The sequence below is a fragment of the Erpetoichthys calabaricus genome, chromosome 11, assembly GCF_900747795.2.
Source record: "Erpetoichthys calabaricus chromosome 11, fErpCal1.3, whole genome shotgun sequence".
In the NCBI taxonomy this organism is placed as follows: Eukaryota; Metazoa; Chordata; class Cladistia; order Polypteriformes; family Polypteridae; genus Erpetoichthys; species Erpetoichthys calabaricus.
In genome coordinates, this window is record NC_041404.2 from 97,689,206 (window position 1) to 97,711,553 (window position 22,348).

The following is a 22,348-nucleotide window of genomic DNA, read 5'->3' on the forward strand; positions in this document are numbered from 1 at the left end:
ACAATTTTTTTGATTTTAGATAATTAATATGCTGTTCAAGCCATGCAAAAAACAATTAAAGATTTCATCTCATCTTTGGGGAAACCCATAGAAAAATATGGGTTTTATGGTTTTTATTTTATTTAATAGAGCAAAAAGAGAACCAGGGGGTTCTGCAAAACACCCTAGTACCTATCACAATAAGTCTTCAATTGTAATTGTTATATACCCAATAGGGTATGAATGAATCAATTATCAGTCAAGTTAGTAGACACACCAAATCTTTGCAAACCATATGAATCACTAAACATATGTTTTCAAATAAGGACAATTACCTAGGTAGGGGGAAATCATTTTTGAAGAATCAACCATACAAATACAATGAGTATAAAAAAAAAAGTAGCTACACAAATATAAAGCAAGAATGGAAAACTGTCCTAGTCTTCGAGACAGGAATAATCATATTTAAATGGAGGCACATCATTGAGAAAAGAGTCAATATAAACAAATGCGAAGGTACTGCCTTTTTCATAATATATAGTAATGTCTGTTTCAAATGGGAGATGAGCCATGTCTTTGCCTTTTTCATAATATATAGTAATGTCTGTTTCAAATGGGAGATGAGCCATGTCTTAGTAAGGCTATTTGATGTTACCCAGAAAGCTACAGGAATGTAAACATGAAAATGGGAGTGTGTTTTAGACTAGCAACTAGTTATTTATTTATTTATTTTGCTAAAAACACTAAACATATTGAAAAGATGCAGAAAAGTCTCGAAAAATTGTGTATGTGAGGGAATTACTGAAAAACGTAAACACAGGTGAGGGAGGTAGGTCAGATGCAGGACAATTTCATCCTTAAATCCTTAAAAAGCCAAACAAAATTTACAAGATAAATAAGCTCTGTAGTTTTCACTGGAATTAAAAGTGAGAGCAAAAGGCAAAATTAAATTTAAAACATCAAAATGCAGAAAAAGCATTTGAGCAAAATACCTGAAAATGCAAGGGTCAACAAAAAGTGGTTCATTTATTATTATACAAAACTAGAGAACAATTAAGGAATAACTGAAGTTTTTTTCTTTTTAAATAGTGCAATGAAAAAAACATACAGTAAAGCAAATTGCTCTTTTTAAAGTTTTCATGTGCGAAGAAGTGAAATACTTCACATTGTCTACAGAAATGGCACATTATTTCAAGATGACAGAGTGAAAAACAGATACAGTACATACTTAAAGAATAATAAATATTTGAAATAAACTGCTAAAACCTAGAAAACATTTAAACAGAACTATTCATGGAAACTAAGGAAAGTTTTTATTTTAAGCAAAAAGATTAAGGTATGGCAGGCTGGAAGTGTTTAACATTGTTAAGGAAACTACTATGGTGGAAACCACCTGTTATTTTAACACTATTCCTTCAAAAGCATATGGAGAATATGTGGCACAACTGGAATCTAGTAAGTTATTTATTTTATTTTTCTTCACAAAAGGAATCAAAGTCAGTAGTATAGTAAATGTAAGCAGTTCAGGGATCTCAGAACTCTCATAAAAAGGAATTGACAAATTATGCTGCACTGAATGGCCTGTTTTTATCAAAACACTTTTATATTTTGGGAATTGTGGACTCACCTCACTAACTGTCGCATTAGTAGGCAGCATTCGCAACATTATGATGTTACTAGCTTTTTCTTCACCAGGGTCTGGTCGATAATCTTGGTCACGATAATCACCATCAGTGGGGATATTTGAGTTTTCAGTTAATTCTACCCCATGTAAACATCCTGAAGAAAATGCATCTGCTGCCTCAACCATGTTTCTTTCTTCAAAGTAATCCTGCAATTAAAATTAGTAATAAAATACTGCTTTATATTTATTTATCAAGGTTCATGCAGTGTATGTGATAGCTCTGTTTTCACAGAAAAGTTGTGATTACTAGGTCATTACATACTTTCCTGTGGACATTATTCTACTGCAAGGACACAAGAAAAAAGAATTTTTTCTATTGTTTTGTGTTTCTATATATGCTGGAGGACTAACTAGTTAAACACAGTTCTTTATTTATTATTACTTTAACATTTTTATATAGTGCATTAATCTTGTTCAAGTCTCTCTTCCCCAAGAAAACAAAAGGATTACGTAAGCAAACACATACTAGTAAAACAGAATATTTACATTTAATGAATGTTAATTTTAAAAAAAGTGTTAAATTAAGAATGGTGTTGATAAATTGTACAATATACTAATAATTATCTGAGTTACTTCTTATTGTGTGAATTTAACTTATATGAATTGATGTAGTATAATATATTCCACACTAGTGGGTTGGTACTTATTCGAATTTGTCTGTAAGATAGTAGTGTAGCAAAATACTGGATACATAGTCAAAAACAGTGGTCCAGTAGGATGCAAGCGTGAGACACAGTTAAGACATGTGGCCAAGTAAAATGGATATATAAGGCTTTAGCCCAAATATCAAAAGGGCTAGGTTCCTTGACTATATCACTTCTACAAGAAGCTAACATCGCCTCTAGTGCTGTGTTGCTACAGCCTTGCCATCTGCTAAATTGAGACGTAATGAAGTGGTTATTCTAATGTGTCACAATTTACAATATAAAATTTCAGATGTTGGTGCTGATAAATTTGGATGATGTAATTACGTGTTAATGGGAAAAGTCCTCCTTTTATGTCACACACTGGCCAAACCTCTACCTATCTTCCTTCCTAACACCAGAAACCCATAATATTTTGCAGTTAAAAGACTTCATGTAGTTTGTGGGCACAAATACAAATGCTTTAATAAACCCTTTACTTAATAAACTTTCTGCTCCTCCTCAGTCACTGTATAGTCCACTCAACTTATACATTGTTACCTTATTTCTGATTTGAATTTGGCTAACCCATTCAGACTTCTTTCACATTCTTTTCACTCTACTATTAATCACACTCCAGAAGAAATATTTTCAACTTGCAGTCAAATGCAAGACTTGAAATTTCCTTATTGTCAGACCACAAGACTACTTCCTCTCAATTCCATTTCTGCTTCTGCTGCCAGCATGTGCAGCTCCATGGTGTTTTAATTCCTCCCTGTTCAGGAATACCGATTTCTGTATACAGGAGGACATTGTTCCTACCAACTTCATACTTGTGAGAGAGTCTGAATGTGTGTAGATGGTTATCAAAGGAGCTATTCAGGACTTTACAAACAGTCACAGGACTGTGACTCTGGCATCAATGAGTCATGCATATTAAAAATTCAAGCACTGGAAGCATCAAATGGAATCTAATCAACAGCAAATCACATACCCTCAATTGGTAACATGTAAATCATCAATTATATGAATTCAATTCATTATACCCCGAATTCGAGATGTTGACAATCATAGAGAGTGTAAGTGTCCAGTGGCAGCCATAGCAAGAACTGAAATAACTACGGTATGACGCATTTCGTTCTAGTTGATCCGTCAAAGCGAATCCAGAAATATAATTAACAACCAACAACCATAATACCAACTGTGCCAGTTACTTTGTTTTCCTGTTTAAACACGCAGATGTGAAATTGCTGGCCAAACTGTTAACAATGCAGCTTCAACTGATCATTCAGAAATTCCCTGTTGGACATAAACGGTCACCTGTTTTTACAATAAACTGTGGTGAAATACCAGACAGTTAAGGTTTAAGGTTTCTTTATTTAGTCATGTTTACACAAGAAAACATGAAATTTGCCTTCTCAGTTGCATCTAATAACAGATAGAATGAAATAAAACAGACAAATAGAAACAAAAAAGGTTAAGGTAAGGCAGTTAGATAATACATATTTACACCAAAAAAAAGTTTCAGGATACATATCAACAACCTTAATCATTATCTCCGATATTTCTTATTGAAAAGTCGGATGGCTCTAGGAAGAAAGGAGTTTCTGGAGCGATTTGTGTGGGTTTTCAAAGTGACTATCCTTCCTGATTTACTGAACTTTAGTTCTACATGTAATGGATGACTGTCATCAGTTGAGATGATTTCCAGTTTCTTTAACATTGCCTTCTGACATACACTCGTCAAATCATCTACTTCAGCCCCAATAACTTTAGCTGCATACTTTGTAACCTGCTGGAGCTTTATTGAGTTTTGGTTTGCCAGACTATTTAACCAGGCAATGAAACTTATCTAGGTAAGTTCCTAAGTATTTATATTCAGTCACTATTTCTACCTCCTCTCCCAGAACTACAATAGGTGAACATACAGATTTCTGTCTCTTAAAATCAAATATAATTTCTTTGGTCTTTTTTACATTCAGAGTGAGAGAGTTTTTATTGCACCAGTTTACCATACAGTCCACTTGATTTAGATAGTGGCTTTCATCCTCCCCAGATATGCGTCCTATGATCATGGTGTCATCCGGATAGTTGATAATGGAGCAGTGGTCAATATTCTGTCTCAGGTCACTTGTGTACAGAGTAAACAGTAATGGTGATAAGACACACCCCTGCGGACTTCCTGTGTTTGAATGAATGACTATTGAAAAAGTGTCCTGAACTTTAACTGTCTGTGAATGGTTTAAAAGAAAGTTCTGAATCCACAGTGTAATAAATGTTCAATTTCCCAATCAGTATATGAGGCTGTATAGTATTGAACGCTGAAGAAAAATCCAAAAATAGTGCTCTGACATATGAACCAGGCTGATCAAGAAAGGTGTAGATTTGATGTAAGATAACAAGCAGAGCATATTCCACACTTCTGTTTGCACAATAAGCAAATTGATTGTTGTCTTGAAAAGTTATTACAGCTCTTCATGTTTGAATTACTACTATAACTGTTATCAATTACCATGCTTTTATAAAATGAACATCAAACATTTTATAAAATGAATCTGAAAAGAAAAATCAGTGATAGACTAAAACTGAAACATAAAATCAGTGATACACACAACAACATACTGGTTTTCCTGTCAGAGTATAATTCCCTGTAGTTTTAAGGTAGTTGCACAATTAATTGCTAATTAATGGTGAATGCTATTAATTTGAGATATTTACCTAAAATATAGTTAATATATCCTTTCATAGGTGGCACTGTAGTGCATTATATTCCTTTATTAGGTGTGATTTTAAAATTAAATTTTATCACATTTACTATATAATGCAAGTGCTCAATTGCATGCATACCAGAAAGAATAAGTCATGACTTAAAAAGTATAGTGCCTGAAATACTAATATAGTGCTTTTTAAACTGTGGGTTTAACTCAAACATTTAAGCTATCTTCCACTGCCATCCATTCAAGCAGTGAATGCATCTGAGGTACCTCACATTGCCAAGGTGAACAGGAAGCTTTTATGCATTTCAGCAACAAATGTAACATCAGCGAGACTGTTAAGTGCCAAGGAGTAAATTGTCTCCCCTCACAAGCCACAAATTAAAAAAGTAAAATATGCTAACATTTTATATCTCAATTTACAGTAAAGGAAATTGAATACAAATAGGAGAGGAGGCCAGAAGTACCTAATTCCTTTATGAGGACACATACTATAAATCACTGCTCCTCAGTTGATTGCTATATATTTGTAATCTTTTTATGTTAACAGCTGCAGATTTCAGTAGTGTATGTAGGTGTTTTGATATTGTTAAAAATCTGCATTTTGTATGTTTATCTGCAGTTATTGCAAGTTGCACATAAATGCAGTACATGTAAATTGTGGTTTATGTATGTCAATTTATAGCATCTGACATTAAAACAGCTGGTTTAAAACATTGAACAGTGAATTTTGCATTCCAACTGACAATAGTTTACTTTCTGTTTCAACACGAAGTGTGGTAAAATGATTTCAATGTGTGTTACTGTTCTAAAAAATTACCACGTTTAACAATACAATAATAATACTGAAAACCATGACCATTTTGGCTATTCCCAAAAGACATGTGATAATATGTCTTGACTATTATAGATGTAGCTCCAGCTCTTTCCCAACTGGTAGCTCTCCTGGCCTTGGATACTAAGAAGGCATTTGACCATGTGAGTTGGAAATTCCTCAGTCAAGTCTGGAACTCTGTTGGTTTTGGTTAAAGCTTACATAATATGATTAAAAACTGTTAATCTTCCTCTTCACCTCTAACCATTAGAGACTTGTATATTTCTCAAAAGGTCTTTAAAAAGGTGCCTGGCAGGTATGAACTCCCTCTCTCTCTCTCTACGTATTATTTTTCAACCTTTCAATCAAACCCCTGGTTATTGAGATGCACTCTCATTATCTTATTACTCCTGTCACAGCCTCTGGCCCTTCCCATAACATATAAGCAGAAGATAGGTCTCTCTTTCTGGGCAATACTGCTTCTGACCTGCCCCCACATTTAGCACTATAAGGGGAAAATATACTTGGAAACTGCCTGCCTATTTAACATCTTGATATCATTTGCAATAGTGCAATTAAATTAGAAAATTAGGTCATATAAAACATAAAACTTTATATTTTTTTCTCGGGTAACAGTTTACAAATACGAAGTCTTACTTTTATGAACCAGAGATTTACTTAAGAATTTCAATATGTTTTACTAATCTGAGACTTTACATAATACTTTTTAGCTTAAGGGATATTATTAGAATATACCATTTATCTCTGTACTGATTGGTGCAAAATAAAATATATTTAAATGTCATGTAAATGAAACTAAATGATAAAAGAAACAGTTCAACACTAACCAGTCTTGCTGTGGATTGCCTTTCTGCTCACGCGGTAAGACTCCACCATTATGGAGTTAATTTGTAGCAGTCACTCAAGACTCTTCTTTATCTACTAATTATATTCCATAACAGCACATTAAATGTTTTTCCTTTACATAGCCTATTTTTTAATAAAAAAATACCCTCATTTATCTCTATCATCAATGTGATCAGATGTCTTTCAGTTTGAACATGGTAACTTTTAACTATATTTAGATATTTACGTCAAAGAAGTTAATTTCCAGCCCCCACTCCCCTTCCTATGTAATTTAAATTAAGGTTGGTATTTTTCAAGTCAACATTATTTCTTGCTGTAGGCTGGCGCCCTGCTCAGGGATTTGTTCCTGCCTTGCGCCCTGTGATGGCTGGGATTAGCTCCAGCAGACACCTGTGACCCTGTAGTTAGGATATAGTGGGTTCGGAAATGACTGACTGACTGACATTATTTCTTCACAATTATGGTATATATTAATTTGCCACATGAAAATGTGATCCAAAGTGAAGTATTTTTTAATAATTTCTAGAAACTACCTGGCCTGTTTGGCCAGGGTCCAAATGTGAAAAGCCTTAAAATGTAACAAATACATCCACTTTGAGACAGCAAAGGTTTCAGTTTACGAAAATGTTCCATGTTTCCTAAGGCATACTTGTGACAAGAAAAGTAAAGTGGATGTAATAATGTTTATCACTCGATGTGATGGCAGCTATTTTTGGGCCAGTAACCATCCCCACCACACACACATTAGCTATTAGGTGGTGATGTAGTGAGAGAGATAGTTAGCCAGACAGAGATCGGAGATAAAGGGGGCAGAATGACCAGGCTGTAGTGGACATTCTAGCCTGGACATCGGGAAACACCCTACTCTTTAAGAAAGAAGTCCAAAGACCTTTTTATGATCAGTTTCACGTCTCACCCAAAGGATGGCACTATTTTTACAGCACAGTGTTCCCATCACTGCACTAAGACATTGGGAGCCACACACACCATTGGGTAAGCACCCCCAGCAGCAGCCTTAACTTTTCGTAGATGGTCTGCCATCGAAGTACTGGCTGGACTTCAACATGCTCAACTTTAGCCTTCAGGTGGTTTATCCGATCTGAAGTGCCTGTGATATGGTTGCCAACTACCACAGGTGTCTGATACAGATGTAGAACTGTCAATGAGTATGTTTATATGTGCTTTAATAACCTTGTTATTCACAGAATCCTGGTTTCAAAAATGCTATGTACATCCTTATTCCAGTTAGTGAAACCAGGATATTGGTCTTTGAGAAACTGAGTTAACACATGTAGATTTCTCCAGTAACAGCCCAGTTATGCAGCCACAGAAGCATTTTGTAGTAGTCTGTGCACGTCCATTGCACTTCATTGCCTGTCTTAGCTTTGTAAACAGGTCCGGCATCCACAGGTAGAAAAAGGGTAGAAGAGTCCATGAAGATAAATTTCCTGAGGCAAATGATAGGAAGATCACATTAATCATTGTCCTGTTTGAATTAATCTGTCTCAATGTTTCAGAAACCGCTAAAGTTAAGTTGATGAGCTGAACGTACAGTGTAATCTTGCCAGACATAAGCTCCATGTTTGTTTTCTGATTCACAGCAGCCATGTCTAATTTTTTTTTTTTTTTTTTTTTTTTTTAGAGTTTTTAATGATAGAGCATTTTGCCAAAGGAGAACCCCATAAATGGGCTAACAAAAGTAAACAATGTTTTTTAAGCAGCCATGTTTCTGCCTTACCTAGGTTATTCACTTTATCTCTGTTTTGTGTGTGTGCATGTAAACACACTCTGTATAACCTGAAATCATCTGATTTGAGTACACATCTGCTGTGATTTAAAAATTACCCAATGCCAGAGGCACATGCACACTTAAATCACATTATCTTCTTAGGCAATGTGAGTGTACTAAAATCAAATACAGTGATCCCTCGCTATATCGCGCTTCGCCTTTCGCGGCTTCACTCCATCGCGGATTTTATATGTAAGCATATTTAAATATATATCGCGGATTTTTCGCTGCTTCGCGGGTTTCTGCGGACAATAGGTCTTTTAATTTCTGGTACATGCTTCCTCAGTTGGTTTGCCCAGTTGATTTCATACAAGGGACGCTGTTGGCAGATGGCTGAGAAGCTATCCAGCTTACTTTCTCTCTCCCTCTCTCTCTCTCTCTCTCTCTCTTGCGCTGACGTAGGGGGGTGTGAGCAGGGGGGCTGTGTGCAGCTGCTTCCTGAAGGACATGCTGAACGGAGCTTCGCATACTTAAAAGCTCAAAGGGCACGTATTGATTTTTTTTATCTGTCTCTCGCTATCTCTCTCTCTCTCTCTCTCTCTCTCTCTCTCTCTCTTCCTGCTCCTGACAGAGGGGGTGTGAGCTGCCGCCTTCAACAGCTTTGTACCGGCGGTGCTTCGCATACTTAAAAGCCGTATTGATTTTTTTTTTGACTGCTTGCTTTGCACTCCTTTGAAAAGGAAGATATGTTTGCATTCTTTTAATTGTGAGACAGAACTGTCATCTCTGTCTTGTCATGGAGCACAGTTTAAACTTTTGAAAAAGAGACAAATGTTTGTTTGCAGTGTTTGAATAACGTTCCTGTCTCTCTACAACCTCCTGTGTTTCTGCGCAAATCTGTGACCCAAGCATGACATTCTAAAAATAACCATATAAACATATGGTTTCTACTTCGCGGATTTTCCTACTTCGCGGGTGGCTCTGGAACGCAACCCCCGCGATGGAGGAGGGATTACTGTATTTTATAGGCAATACTGAATCACATAAAGACAGTGTTATTTAACAACAGATGCACACTGAAATCATTGGGATTATTTTTTCCTAAAGAGCTCCTACTTTTCGCCTATTACACTGGCAGTGTGTTATGTGCATGTAAGAGTTTCATTGAACTCTTTACACATATCAATAAATCTGAGCTGATATTGGTCTCGTCTGTTACAGGAGATGGACGTCTGAAGCGGAGCTCCGTTAGCAGCGGCTTTATTTTCCCACGTATTTCTTATTATTTAGAGGTATCCTTTATTTACCCGACCCAAGGAACTTCCACTACAATATATAATATATAAACATGAATAAGAAGAAGAGAGGTCAGAAAGAACCAGAAAAGAAACTTAAAGCTACATCAAAGCCTGGACAGACATCAAACCCAAGCACGAGGTACGGCCTCTTGGAGACTGCCCTGGAACAAGCAGACGAATGTGCAGACTTCCTAGGAACCCGCTCCACTGTATCATCTCCAGTCGAAAGCGAAAATGGGAGCGAGGGTGCAAGTGATGCAGGTCACGATGGAGCGTCGATTTCAGAGGATCATTCAAAACTAGAAAAGGCCCTGCAGTACGTGCTCTCATCTACTCATCGCGAACCCGCAGCATCGGCTGTAATAGGAGCTGCGATTCCACCCGCGGAGCACAAAAGCCGAAACGATCTGGCCAAACTGAAAGAGATGATCGGATTACTGGCTACTGCCACGAGTGAGCTTAAGAAGGATAACAAGGACAGGGAAACACGTCTATTTAATCGTTTTGATGCAGCCTTTAAAGGCATATTGGGGAAATTAGAGGAACACATTGAAGAAAACAGATCCAAACTGAAAAAACTTGCCGGTCAGCTGGATGACGTTGCTGATCAGCTGGATGACGTTAAGTAGGCATTCACGGCTCGATTTGAAACAGCGGAACAATTGGCATCTAACGCAGATGAAAAAGCTACAACTGCGAATTCCGAATGCAAAAAACTTGGAGACTGACTTGCAGCCCTGGAGGATGGGTGCAGAAGGAATAATATTAGAATTGAAGGTCTACCTGAGAAACGAGAAAGTACAAACCCAGTGAAATTTGCAGTACAGTTACTCTCTAAAATAATTGGAGATGACTTTAAACCAGATACCAAGATAGCAGCAGCTTATCGTATACGCAGTTCAAATACCTTTAAACCTAGGTCTTTTATTGTTCGCTTTGAGCGACTACGATGTAAGCTTGAAGTGATGGCACTTCTCAGACACAAGCAAGAGATTATATTTGAAAATAATCTCATTCGTATTTTCCCTGACTTTTCACCTTTAACAGCTGCAAAACAGGCAGCCTTCTTCAACATTAAACAGCTGTTACGGAAAGCCAATATCAAATACAGCCTCTTGTATCCCGCCAAACTGAAAGTGGAAGTTCACAGGCAACTTTATGTATTTTCAAGCAAGGAGGAAGCTGAAAAGGAATTAAAGAAGCTGTTCCCGACACACTTTTGAAAGACAATAATGAGCCGTATTCTGTCATGGCATAGCAAGGAGCTATCACCTGCTGTTTGATCCACTTGTAAAGATATGGGTATTATAATCATACATCCTTATCTTTACTTGGACGCTATATGTTCATGCTTTTTTAAGTAAGCTTTGTTTTAATTACAGTTATAGACATGAGTGTGTGGAAGTAGGGTTTGTTTTTTTTTTTTTACTACCCTAAAGGAGACTGTTTTAACATCATACCCTTGGTTTATTGTTATTTCTATTATTGCATTAGGATTTACTATGCTTATCCTAGACCACTTTTTAACACCAATCCCAGGGTTCATTATTGTATTATCCTTATTATTTTAAAATTGCTGAAGATTATATTTTAAGCTTAAAGACTGCTAATGATTATATTTTTGGCAGATAGTATTTAGACTTTAGCTGCAATAGATATCTCTACTTTTTAATTCTCAAACGCCGCTGTGGGGGGCTTGTTTTGTTTTATACGTGCTCTGTCTCTCGGTATGTCAGAGGACTGGGACATTGTGAAGTGTTGTCTAGCCTCATGTGGGGAGGCAAAATGGGGGGGGGGGGGGGGGGTAAGGGGGGAGAGAAGGAGAGCAGGCTATATTTAATCTATTCTTTTAATCCTTATAATTATAACTATCAATGCAACAATAGGCTCAGGGCTCGCAAAATTTCAAAATCCCTGGTAGCCCTTCGGGCAGGCACTCTTCAGTTTTTGGTAGCCCAAAATAAATTTAAGTAGCCCGAATAAAAAAGAGATTATTTTTAATGTGATATTTTGTTTCCTTTACAATATTATAATCAAAAAATTGTTAAAACACAAATTACAACAACTGTATAAAAATTACAATCATCAACTCAAATATTTGGTTCTAATTGAACAGAAATTTCTATGAACTTGTAAGAACTGTGTAGGACATGAATCAGTCTGTATCACATTCTGAATCTGAAATTTCCACTGAAGTCACGGATGAGAAAATGCCACTCGACGTTGAGGGCACAGCATTTCCTTCATCAGCATTCTCTTCCTGTGCATCGGCCTCCATTTCACTGCTCTTTGTTCTTGTCGGGGTTTTATGATCCAGGTGTCTTGAACCTTTTCCAGAAAACATCCAGAAACGAATTGACTTGTCAGGGCAAAAAGATTCAACTGAGTTGCATGCAAGAGTTGCATGCAGTCATTCAGTGTTTCAGGGTGTAGAGAGGTACGATGTGTTGTCTTCACTCGGTTCATGCAAGAAAATTCTCTCTGACAGATGGCTGTTGATGGACTAAGTGTCAGCATTAATTTCACCAGCAACAAGATATGAGAGAGGTGTTCTGGATTCTCAGAGAGGAGATCTCTGTACAAGCAATCATCTACCTTGCTACCCCGGTGTTCTGGAAGCCATATTTTTACATCCATCCATTCTTGTGGAATTTTCTCTTTCTCTTCCTCATCTAGCAAACTGGCAAAATGTGTGACAAGATAATCCACCTCTTCATCCCAATAATTTGCCAGCTCTTCTCTGGGGTAGGGAAGAGTGGAAGGGTCAAAAACCTTGAAACAAGAGAGGCTTTTCACGCAGATTTTTAAATCTGTTGTCCATGTACTTGACTGTGTTGTCAATAATCTTCTGAATCTCTGCACCAAAGGTGTCTTTGTTTGTGCCCTCACCTCTTCTAGCAGGTCGCTGACTTTTTGTGAGCTGAGTTCCACAGTAGCAAATGCTACCATCCTCGTTCGCTGTGAACTTTGTGTCCAAGGTTTTCTGGTATTCTCCTGGTTTTGTTTTTAGGCTGAGTAAGCGTGATGTGGTGCTCTCAACTGATTTGTTCGTGTGATGTTTAGGTTATCATGCTGAAAATCAGTTCAGCACTTGGATAAGATGGTACTGTAGTCCAACATGAAATGCAGGAAGCGAACAAATTTCTCAGTCTTCATCTCCTGCACCACCCCTTTAGCCTTGGCTGCATCCTCGGACTTGACATCACTTCCTCCTGCCATGTTCTCCATATGAACAACAGTGGGAGTGAAATTTTTTTCCACAGCCTTCAGACATCTCAGCCGGCTTGGAAGCCACCGTGTGCTCTTCAGGGCACTGAAATGTGCCAGTTTCTCATTTAGCAGTTCACTTATTTCTGTCAGTTCTCTTCGCTTCTTTGGGGAATAGTAGTACATCTTAAAGATGGTTTTCAGTGTATCTTCAAATTTCACCAGGTACTCACAGCCTTTCACGCTATCCAGCACGGCTAGCTCTAATTTGTGTGCCACACAGTGGATTGTTATGATGTGGGGTATCCTCTGTTTCAGTCTCCCAGCTACTCCTGTTTTCTCACCCATCATCACTGCAGCACCATCAAAATTTGCACACACTACTTTCTTTTTCCATGTGTCTTCTCTGATACCCATGGTGTTCACTGCTTCATCAATAGCCTCTAAAATACCTGCAGTATTTGCACTCTTGACTGGCTGACATTTGATCATGTATGTGGATATGTCACCATTATCTCTTACATACATGACATGAACCAACTCCTGTTCTATTATACCAGTGTCTGTACTGCCATCTGCAAGAATGGATAAGAACCTGCTTTCTTGAATTTCCTTTTCGATCTGGTCTCTTGAAGTTTGTGCTATTGCTCCAATAAACTCTCTGCAAAGCATGGTCATTGAGGTAAGTGGAACCAAGATCTAGGCCATTTGCTTTTTGAAGTTTGCAAAGACTGCTAAATTTTGCCAATGGTAGTTCACTCTTTGCAACATAGTACACTGTTCTAAACAGTTTTTTCAGGACTTCTTGTTGTGCTTGGTTTATTTGTAGTATGTTTTTTGCAATTGGTGTTTGTTCTGGGAAAGATGCTGCAGACTGAGCACCAATGCATTTCTTGTGATGCAGAGATTTCTCATGGGTTTTGATGGGGTCTTTCCTAAAATTACTGGTCCCAGTAACAAAGGCGCTTGTCGAGTCAGAAATCGAGGGAAACTCACGACACACCCGGCAGAACATTATGTTATTTAGCTTGTCATATTCCAGCCACAGAAATTCTTTTGTCCATGAAACCAAAAAGCTGCGCTTTCTTTTTGCCTCATAGTCTGATTTGTCATAACTTTTCCGCTTTGTGGTAGGCTTTTCTTTGGCTTTCCCTTCTTCACCCTGACCTGTCTTATTTGGCTCAGCAGAACTAAAATACCTGTGTAAATCCATCTATTTTTACACACACGCACACACATAACGGTCAGCGATTTTTTAAATTCTCCGCCCAATCAACCTCTATCACATGTTTAAGCTTGCAGCGGGAGATTTCACTTGTCACGTTTGAATAGTAAGCTAATGAGTGATAAGACGATGTCAATTAATCTGTCACTGACCAATCAGTACTGCCGCTCTCTATACACAGTTTGTGTGATTGCAAAGTGAAAGTAAATAACAAGCGCGAATTCAAACGCGATTTCAATATTTGACATATTGACAGTGGCTCATCGATGCCTGAAAATGACATAATTACCCTGCTACATTTGCTAAAGAATTCAAAAGCATTGACATATATTTTTCCTTCCTATGATAGCCCGACAGGCAGGGCTGAGATAGATTTTGGTAGCCCGACTGGAAGACACAATAGCCCCAGGACGTCGGGCTAGCGATTTGCGAGCCCTGAGGCTGTATGGCAATAACTTGTGGGGAAATTGGAAATTAAGATTAAAACTGCCTCACTACCAGTTAAGACTATAAAATGACATTAAAAATTCAGAATCAACATCTCCATGATGGGACAGTTAATTTTGTGAGCTGGAATGTTAAAGGCCTGAATCACAAATTAAAGAGAAAGAAAGTATGCTCTCACCTAACAGGCTTAAACGCTAAAATAGTATTTTTATAGGAGACCCACTTACTAAGCAAGGATCAATTCCGGCTACAAAAAGACTGGACTGGCCAAATGTTTCATTCTAGCTTTACAAAGAAAACTAGAGGTGTGGGATTTCTCATACATAGAACAGTCCCATTTCTAGCATCAGATGTAGTATCGGATCTTGAAGGGAGATATGTGATGGTCATGGGCAACTTATTTAACTGTAAAATGATTTTGAGAAATGTTTATGCACCCAATGTCAATCATAAGGAATTCATGCAAAATCTATTTGCATCCATTCCCAATGTGAACACTCATAAAATTATAATGGCTGGGGACTTTAATTCTGTTTTAAATCCACTCTTAGATAGGACTCCTGCCACAGGGGGGACAACATCTAACATAGCAAAGACAATTACACAGTTTGTAACCGACCAAAACTTATCAGACCCCTGGAGATTTCTAAACCCAAACTCAAGAACGTATTCGTTCTACTCACCAGTGCATCATAGCTACTCAAGAATCGATTATTTCTTTATAGATAACTAGCAAAATACCCGCGCTTCGCAGCGGAGAAGTAGTGTGTTAAAGAGGTTATGTAAACATATATATACATATACATTATATATATATATATATATATATATATATATATATATATATATATATATATATATATATATAAACACACATATACACATCCACATATATATACATATATATATACACATATCAACATATATATATACACATACATACAGTGGTGTGAAAAACTATTTGCCCCCTTCCTGATTTCTTATTCTTTTGCATGTTTGTCACACAAAATGTTTCTGATCATCAAACACATTTAACCATTAGTCAAAAATAACACAAGTAAACACAAAATGCATTTTTTAAATGGTGGTTTTTATTATTTAGGGAGAAAAAAAAATCCAAACCTACATGGCCCTGTGTAAAAAAGTAATTGCCCCCTGAACCTAATAACTGGTTGGGCCACCCTTAACAGCAATAACTGCAATCAAGCGTTTGCGATAACTTGCAATGAGTCTGTTACAGCGCTCTGGAGGAATTTTGGCCCACTCATCTTTGCAAAATTGTTGTAATTCAGATTTATTTGAGGGTTTTCTAGCATGAACCGACTTTTTAAGGTCATGCCATTGCATCTCAATTGGATTCAGGTCAGGACTTTGACTAGGCCACTCCAAAGTCTTCATTTTGTTTTTCTTCAGCCATTCAGAGGTGGATTTGCTGGTGTGTTTTGGGTCATTGTCCTGTTGCAGCACCCAAGATCGCTTCAGCTTGAGTTGACGAACAGATGGCCGGACATTCTCCTTCAGGATTTTTTGGTAGACAGTAGAATTCATGGTTCCATCTATCACAGCAAGCCTTCCAGGTCCTGAAGCAGCAAAACAACCCCAGACCATCACACTACCACCACCATATTTTACTGTTGGTATGATGTTCTTTTTCTGAAATGCTGTGTTCCTTTTACGCCAGATGTAACAGGACATTTGCCTTCCAAAAAGTTCAACTTTTGTCTCATCAGTCCACAAGGTATTTTCCCAAAAGTCTTGGCAATCATTGAGATGTTTCTTAGCAAAATTGAGACGAGCCCTAATGTTCTTTTTGCTTAACAGTGGTTTGCGTCTTGGAAATCTGCCATGCAGGCCGTTTTTGCCCAGTCTCTTTCTTATGGTGGAGTCGTGAACACTGACCTTAACTGAGGCAAGTGAGGCCTGCAGTTCTTTAGACGTTGTCCTGGGGTCTTTTGTGACCTCTCGGATGAGTCGTCTCTGCGCTCTTGGGGTAATTTTGGTCAGCCGGCCACTCCTGGGAAGGTTCACCACTGTTCCATGTTTTTGCCATTTGTGGATAATGGCTCTCACTGTGGTTCGCTGGAGTCCCAAAGCTTTAGAAATGGCTTTATAACCTTTACCAGACTGATAGATCTCAATTACTTCTGTTCTCATTTGTTCCTGAATTTCTTTGGATCTTGGCATGATGTCTAGCTTTTGAGGTGCTTTTGGTCTACTTCTCTGTGTCAGGCAGCTCCTATTTAAGTGATTTCTTGATTGAAACAGGTGTGGCAGTAATCAGGCCTGGGGGTGGCTACGGAAATTGAACTCAGGTGTGATACACCACAGTTAGGTTATTTTTTAACAAGGGGGCAATTACTTTTTCACACAGGGCCATGTAGGTTTGGATTTTTTTTCTCCCTAAATACTAAAAACCATCATTTACAAACTGCATTTTGTGTTTACTTGTGTTATATTTGACTAATGGTTAAATGTGTTTGATGATCAGAAACATTTTGTGTGACAAACATGCAAAAGAATAAGAAATCAGGAAAGGGGCAAATAGTTTTTCACACCACTGTATACACACACATATACATACACACATACATATATATATATATATATATATACACACATACATACATACATACATACATACATACATACATATATATATATATATATATATATATATATATATATATATATATATATATATATATATATATACACACACACATAGACACATATATATACATATGTATATATATATGTAGATATGTAAAAATGTATATCTACATATATATCTATATCTATCAATGTATGTCTCTATATATATATATATATATATATATATATATCTGTCTATATCTATATCTCTATCTATCTATCTATATCTATATATCTATATCATCTATCTATCTATATATATATATATATATATATATATATATATATATATATATAGCAAAATACCCGCGCTTCGCAGCGGAGAAGTAGTGTGTTAAAGAGGTTATGTAAACATTTATATATACATAAACATATATACATATATATATACATATCTACATATACACATATCTACATATACATATACAGTAATCCCTCGCTATATCGCGCTTCGCCTTTCACGGCTTCACTCCATCGCGGATTTTATATGTAAGCATATTTAAATATATATCGCGGATTTTTTGCTGGTTCGCGGATTTCTGAGGACAATGGGTCTTTTAATTTCTGGTACATGCTTCCTCAGTTGGTTTGCCCAGTTGATTTCATACAAGGGACACTACTGGCAGATGGCTGAGAAGCTACCCAACTTACTTTTCTCTCTCTCTCTCTCTTGCGCTGACTTTCTCTGATCCTGACGTAGGGGGATTGAGCAGGGGGGCTGTTCGCACACCTGGACTATACGGACGCTCGTCTAAAAATGCTGAAAGATTATCTTCACGTTGCTACCTTCTGTGCAGCTGCTTCCTGAAGCGACATGCTGCACGGTGCTTCGCATACTTAAAAGCTCGAAGGGCACGTATTGATTTTTGATTGAAAAACAAACTCTGTCTCTCTCTCTCTCTTTCTCTGCTCCTGACGGAGGGGGTGTGAGCTGCCGCCTTCAACAGCTTTGTGCCGCGGTGCTTCGCATACTTAAAAGCCAAACAGCCCTATTGATTTGTTTGCTTTCCGATCTCTTTCTGACAGGCTTTGCTCCTGATGCGCACTCCTTTGAAGAGGAAGATATGTTTGCATTCTTTTATTTGTGAGACGGAACTGTCATCTCTGTCTTGTCATGGAGCACAGTTTAAACTTTTGAAAAAGAGACAAATGTTTGTTTGCAGTGTTCGAATAACGTTCCTGTCTCTCTACAACCTCCTGTGTTTCTGCGTAAATCTGTGACCCAAGCATGACAATATAAAAATAAACCATATAAACATATGGTTTCTACTTCGTGGATTTTCTTATTTCGCGGGTGGCTCTGGAACGCAACCCCCGCGATGGAGGAGGGATTACTGTATATACATATTCAAATTTACATATCTACACATTATATATATATATATATATATATATATATATATACTGTATATATACATATCTACTTATTGGCTCCTGTATTTAGGATATAGCGGGTTGGATAATGGATGGATGGACATTTGTATGCATAGCCCTATTTGCCCGTTTTCATTTTTTTTCTTTCTTCAGTAATATTTCAGCAAACCCGGAGCTTGTCAGTTCAAATCCTGGTACTGACACCACTGTGTGACCCTGAGGAAGTCACTTCATCTGCCTGTGCTGCAAAAAACAAAAGTAATGTAACAAATTGTACCTCAGATGTTGCAAGTTGCTGGAATAAAGGCATAAGTCAAATAGATAAATATGTATTATACACATAGGAACTATTAGTTTATTTTCAGTCAAGTCATCTGCAGCAAACCTTTATAAATGAGGGTTTCTCCTTTTTAGATAGTGCAAACTGTTTCTTCTTCATTGAGGTTTTCTCTTGGAGAGCTTTTTTCATTTCATTGAAAATTAAAGCAGCAGCTGCCAAAATATGTAGCTTTCTTATAAATTTTTCAACATTGTGTAAAATAACTTTATAAAGTAACATAAAAGGTTTAAATACTGGTTATCCTTTTACACTAAAATATTACTAAAGAGATACAAAAAAAGTAAAATGCGTATGTTCTTTTTCTTTAAGGAGATTTAATATTACTGAAGAAAGAAAAAAAAAACTAAAACAGCCAAATGGGGCTATGCATACAAACTTAAAAGGTTTAAATAAAACAGAAATATACACTTGTATTTTTACTTGCTTAACTTGTGGAGGGTGTATCCTGTAGCAAAGCCGTAACTTTTTTTGTGAAAGCCCGTTTCAGTCAATAAGTCTTAAAAACAGGTGTAAAGATATTGACAATAAGCTACGCAAACCCACCAAGACATGCAATCGTTTAAATCAAGGCGCGAGTCGAAAAACACCATCCCATAATATTAGTTAACGATTAACACATCTCTATATGTATTGTAAGCAACTGATAATATGTTGCGCTTATTTATCTGGTGTACTGACATTTTTGCGCGTTTAACGGCTGAAATCTAACGTGGTTTGTGCCCTTCAGAATGAAAAGAGTTTGCATTTACCTTTTTAATAAAAGGTGAGCTTTTAAGCCTGAGAAATCACCCCGTAAATGCACACATTTAATTGCACATGTGTTAATATGTATGCTTACACAGTATCAAAAGACCCTCAACAATTACACAGTATTAAAAGACAGTCAACAATTAACGTCATTTACCTTCGTTCCCGCGTTTGACTTGTGCTGTAAATCTCTTCCTCGTTTTCAGTTCACGTGATTACGTAGGAGGCGTAATACGTGATGACGCAATACGTGACTCCGCCTCCTCCATTAGAGTATACGGACAAAAAACAGGTTCCAGTTATGACCATTACGCGTAGAATTTCGAAATGAAACCTGCCTAACTTTTGTAAGTAAGCTGTAAGGAATGAGCCTGCCAAATTTCAGCCTTCTACCTACACGGGAAGTTGGAGAATTAGTGATGAGTGAGTCAGTCAGTCAGTCAGTCAGTGAGGGCTTTGCCTTTTATTAGTATAGATATATATATATATATATATATATATATATATATATATATATATATATATATATATATATATATATATAGTGATTCCTCCTCTATCGCGGGGGTTGCGTTCCAGAACCCCCCGCTAAAGGTGAAAATCCGCGAAGTAGAAACCATATGTTTATATGGTTATTTCTATATTGTCATGCTTGGGTCACAGATTTGCACAGAAACACGGGAGGTTGTAGAGATACAGGAACTTTATTCAAACACTGCAAACAAACAATTTGTTTCTTTTTCAAAAGTTTAAATGTGCTCCATGACAAGACAGAGATGACAGTTCCATCTCACAATTAAAAGAATGCAAACATATCTTTCTCTTCAAAGGACTGCGCGTCAGGAGCAAAGAATGTCAGAGAGAGAGAGAGAGAGAGAGAAAAGCAAACAATCAGAAATCAATAGGTGCTTTTTGGGCTTTTAAGTATGCGAAGCACTGTGCGGGAAGCATGTCGCTTGACAAAGCAGCTCGAAGCAAGGGAGCAATGTGAAGGTAGTCTTTCAGCATTTTATAGACGAGCATCCGTATCCTGTAGGGGTGCGAACAGCCCCCCTGCTCACACCCCCTCCATCAGGAGCAGAGAATGTCAGAACAAGAGAGAGAGACAGAAAAGCAAACAATCAAAAATCAATAGGGCTGTTTGAGCTTTTAAGTATATGAAGCACCGTGCGGGAAGCATATCGCACAACAAAGTAACCACAAGTAAGCCCAGCAAGGAAGGGAGCAATGTGAAGGTAGTCTTTCAGCGTTTTTTGAGGAACGGCCGTATCCTCTAGGGGTGCAAACAGCCCCCGTGCTCACAATATATTTGAGGAGTTTTATTTAATACGTAATACGTGCTCTGACTGGGTAGCATCTCAGCCATCTGCTAATAGCGTCCCTTGTATGAAATCAGCTGGGCAAACCAACTGAGGAAGCAGGTACCAGAAATTAAAAGACCCATTGTCCACTGAAACCCACGAACCAGCGAAAAATCCGCAATATATATTTAAATATGCTTACATATAAAATCCGCGAAAGTCGAAGCACGATATAGCGAGGGATGACTGTATATACAGTACCTCCATCTAATAATGTAGAAGCGATTCCCCATGACGCTACAGCCAGAGCTATGTCACCATTCGCTCTCTCGGCAAGAATCAGGTTTATTAAGAATGTTTTTCCTGTTCCTCTGTGGTCATACGTAATTTCCGTTTCAAACGCGAAAAGAATTTTATATATATACTAGTCATTTAGCCCGTTACAATAACGGGCGCTAGAACAGTAGTGCATAAACATTAGTAGGAACAGTCTATATTAAATGGCAAGGGACTTTGACCTCATTCTTTTTGTTGGTCGTATTTTTCTTTCTTTCAGCCTTTCTTTTGTTGATGTTTACTTGCTGAGCTGACCGTTCTTCGTGGGCTGCCGCCGTGTATTGTGTGTCTTTAATTTTCTGTGAAAGTAATACTGTCTTGTACGGCTCTATTCAATAAGGGCGCATAGATAATTTAGTTCAAATGGCTCTGGAATATGTGAAGAGCAACAGGTGCAGATCTTTAATTACGCGCGCCTTTATTCGTTGCGCCCAATTGAGGTCGTCCTTTTGAGGCTCGCCTTTTTGTGCGCGCCCTTATTGAAGGATACCATCTTGTACATCCGCTGGCTTGTACATCCGTAATATATGTCCATACGTCCGTAATATACCTTTAATTTTCTCTGGCGGTAATACAGGCGTGCGCGTCGGTAATATGCCTTTAATCTCCTCTGACAGTAATACTGGCTTGTATGTGGCTGTAATATGCGTCACTGTATTGTGTACCTTTAATTTCCTCTCGCAGTAATACTGGTTTGTATTTCAGTAAAACGCCTCTAACTTTCTCCGACAGTAATATCACGCATAGCACCGTGCCCCGCGCATGCGCACTTCACCAGAAGACACCCACACACGGACACCTGGACGCACATAGGGATTTTATATATATAGATTAGATATACATGGAATTTTGTAATTGTGCCAGTTTATACTGTTTAAAATTTAAAATGTATTAGTATTTGTAATCACCTTTCTTATACACCTTTGTTTTAAGCTTCTTTCTTATCTGTTGTCCACTTTTTGATGTTTTACTGTGCCATTATTTAATAATAAAATATCACTGTAAATTGTA

The 22,348-nt window shown here is 37.5% G+C and overlaps 1 protein-coding gene across 4 annotated transcripts in view; it reads right to left on the minus strand.

Annotated features, from left to right (window-relative positions):
• rbm10 (RNA binding motif protein 10) overlaps positions 1-22,348 on the minus strand; it is a 395,465-nt gene that overhangs the window by 304,322 nt on the left and 68,795 nt on the right. For all 4 annotated transcript variants that reach the window (XM_051933537.1, XM_051933536.1, XM_051933538.1 and 1 more), the window contains exon 4: positions 1,607-1,810. In XM_051933537.1, coding sequence (XP_051789497.1) covers positions 1,607-1,810 — 204 coding nt within the window. The remainder of the gene's footprint in view (positions 1-1,606; positions 1,811-22,348) is intronic.